This window comes from Triticum aestivum, chromosome 1A (assembly GCF_018294505.1).
Source record: "Triticum aestivum cultivar Chinese Spring chromosome 1A, IWGSC CS RefSeq v2.1, whole genome shotgun sequence".
Classification (NCBI taxonomy): domain Eukaryota; kingdom Viridiplantae; phylum Streptophyta; class Magnoliopsida; order Poales; family Poaceae; genus Triticum; species Triticum aestivum.
The window spans coordinates 210,775,372-210,778,087 of record NC_057794.1 but is presented as its reverse complement, the minus strand read 5'-3'; the positions used below and the strand labels follow the sequence as shown (position 1 = coordinate 210,778,087).

Below are 2,716 nucleotides of genomic sequence, written 5' to 3'. Positions count from 1 at the left end.
TTGGCCAACTTGGTTTCTGTGAGGGAAGAAGAAATGCAGACTTATAAGGAAATGAAGACAAAGCAAATTGACAGCTACAAGGAAATCAAGATGGCCCAAATGGAAAGGAATGACCCCAAAAATGATCCTTATGGCATGCCAAACTGTATTCAGAAACTTAAAACATTGGGACTCACTCCAAGTGACCAGCACAAGATGATTAACCATCTGAAAGAAGATATGCTAAACCGTCAAACATTCATGGAAGTAGACAATGATGTTCTTTCCGTGATTATCAAAGAAGTGGTGGCCCCGCATGTCTGAAGGTTACCAAAGCAGGAGACATTTTATTTAATCATGTTGCCATTTCATTATACGTTCGTTCAGTGTCATCTTTCATGAATCATTGCCAATTAAGTAGTATCATGTTTCTTTCTATATTGTGAATAAAGGAAGCACAATAACTCTATTGATTCTTTTTATTCATTCCTCGTATACAATATTAATATTCTGCATATTTTATTGTACTCATGAGACATCCAACCTACCGGAAAAAAATTGCTAAAATAAATGAATTTATTTTATTCAGTACACTTCTGAACAAAAACATATATAAAAAGGAGAGCAAATGAAGGTCATGCAGTATTTCTTCTAGTCTGTCTGAGATAGTCTTGATAGTCATTCCACATGGCATTGGCTATTTCATCCCTTTTTGTGCTACCTAGTGCTCGTCGCTCATTGAGAGAATGTATGTCATTTGTATACTTCATATCTCCACTTGGAACATCAATTATTTTTACTGGATCAATCTCTGATTCAACTTGGTTCAACCATTGTTCGCCACCCTCATTACTACAAATGAAATTATGAAGAGCACAACATGCTATCGCAATTTCTGCTTGCGAGTCGATGGGGTATTGCGATGCACATTTTAGTATAGGGAAACGCTTCTTCAGAACTCCAATTATACGCTCAACATGATTATGAAGTTGTGCATGCCTTAGGTTGAATAGTTCTCGAGGATTCTGCGGCCGCTGATTGCATTTAGCCTGCTCCACCAAATGGTACCTTACATTGCGATATGGTGCAATAAAATTAGGCATATTCGCATAACCAGCATCCACCAAATAAAACTTTCCTTCGGGGACATAGAAGTTATTTTCAAGAGCATCTTGTAGAACACGAGCGTCAGAAGCGGAACCTTCCCATCCACTGCTGACATGGACGAAATGATTATCAAAATCACATGCAACCATAACATTTTGTGACAGTGTTCCCTTTCTGTTACGATATGGATCTTGGTCATTTGGAGATATGCTAATTGGAATATGTGTTCCATCTATTGCTCCAATACAATCCTACAAAAAAATTACAAACAATGAAAACTTTGTATTTATATATGGTTATAGCACTGAAGGGTTAAAAGGTGAATAATACCTTGAAATATGGCATAAATTTCGTATTGCTTGCAACTTTGAGAGGAACATTAATTGGAGGCAACTGTATTATACTTCCTGACAATATCATGAGGGCGTTCAACACAATATGGAAATAGCGACTTATGACCTCACCACTATGCTGAAATTGCCCTTGGAGTGTACGATTGGTTGCAATCTTTGAAACGACATATAAAAATATGCCTACTTGTTCTTCCACTGAGACAAAATTTGTATCTCTTAGATGGCATCTTTCTCGAAGGCACTGGACTAAGTTACGAAAAATATACTGCTCCATCTGAAAATCTCGTTTGCATCTCAATTCATGACCTTCTAGAACTTCTCGCATGTACCGATCTCCCGTAAGGATGGATGTATGTATACGTGTGTGGTTGGCCGAGCTTCTATCATTAGCATACAAAGCTTCGATGATAGCTAATTCATCATCTTCTCTACGTTTGCGCATCAAAAAATTACCCAACATTCTGATTGACAATATAACACACCTACACAAATATGCATATGACATCTCAGGTATACACTTTCCTAGATCCCCCAACCCTCGAAAAAAATGATTGATAATAGAACATACCTGCTAACTTCCTGTAGATCACATTTGTAAATCAGGAGAAACTTGTTGTGTGAAGACTAGAATATCTTGCGATTGTGTGTTCGTTTGACGAGGGGTATATATAGGTGGATTAGTTAAAGTCTTCAACGCTAGTGGACCAAGCAAAGGCCATACGTGATTCTAGGATAGACATATTCTAGGTTAGGTGACATGCATGTAGATGCAGCAGAGATAGACATTTTCTATAGATCCTAGCATCTAGGTCGGGCGGACGTGTGCATGCATGGCGGCTGCATGCAACCAGCCACCGTTAGCAGCAGCTAAATACTCAGTCATGCATGCTAAATACCTGGTCAAAACTTTGATAAAACAACACCAGCCAAACACATGTAAAAACTGAGAAAAGCGTTGGTTTTTAGAAACTGCGGTATTGCTTGCCCACCGATGGGAATACTTTGGTTTTCAATTACAGCAGTTTTCTAAAAACTTTGCTGCCAAACTAGGCCTAAGGGGTGTTATTAGAATAGACCCACCCTATATATATATATATATATATATATATATATATCTTCTGGGGGTTCGCAAATGGAGCGAATGCAAAAAACATCTTTAATTCACCGACCGAATATTCCCTTAAGAACGCTAGATTTCAGCTTCACCCAGTCTAAGGTACACATCCAGATGACCTGGCAGTAACAATCGCAGAGGTGCTCCCTTTATGCATATAATG

General features: G+C 38.3%; 1 protein-coding gene across 1 annotated transcript; it reads right to left on the bottom strand.

Annotated features, from left to right (window-relative positions):
- Positions 1-440: 440 nt before the first annotated feature.
- On the bottom strand, positions 441-2,102 carry LOC123111873 (putative nuclease HARBI1). The gene is made up of 3 exons (XM_044532780.1): positions 2,008-2,102; positions 1,417-1,921; positions 441-1,337 (listed from the first exon to the last, which is right to left on the bottom strand). The coding sequence occupies exons 2-3, from the start codon at positions 1,897-1,899 to the stop codon at positions 615-617; spliced, it is 1,206 nt and encodes a 401-aa protein (XP_044388715.1). The 5' UTR covers positions 1,900-1,921; positions 2,008-2,102; the 3' UTR covers positions 441-614.
- Between the last annotated feature and the right edge of the window lie 614 nt (positions 2,103-2,716).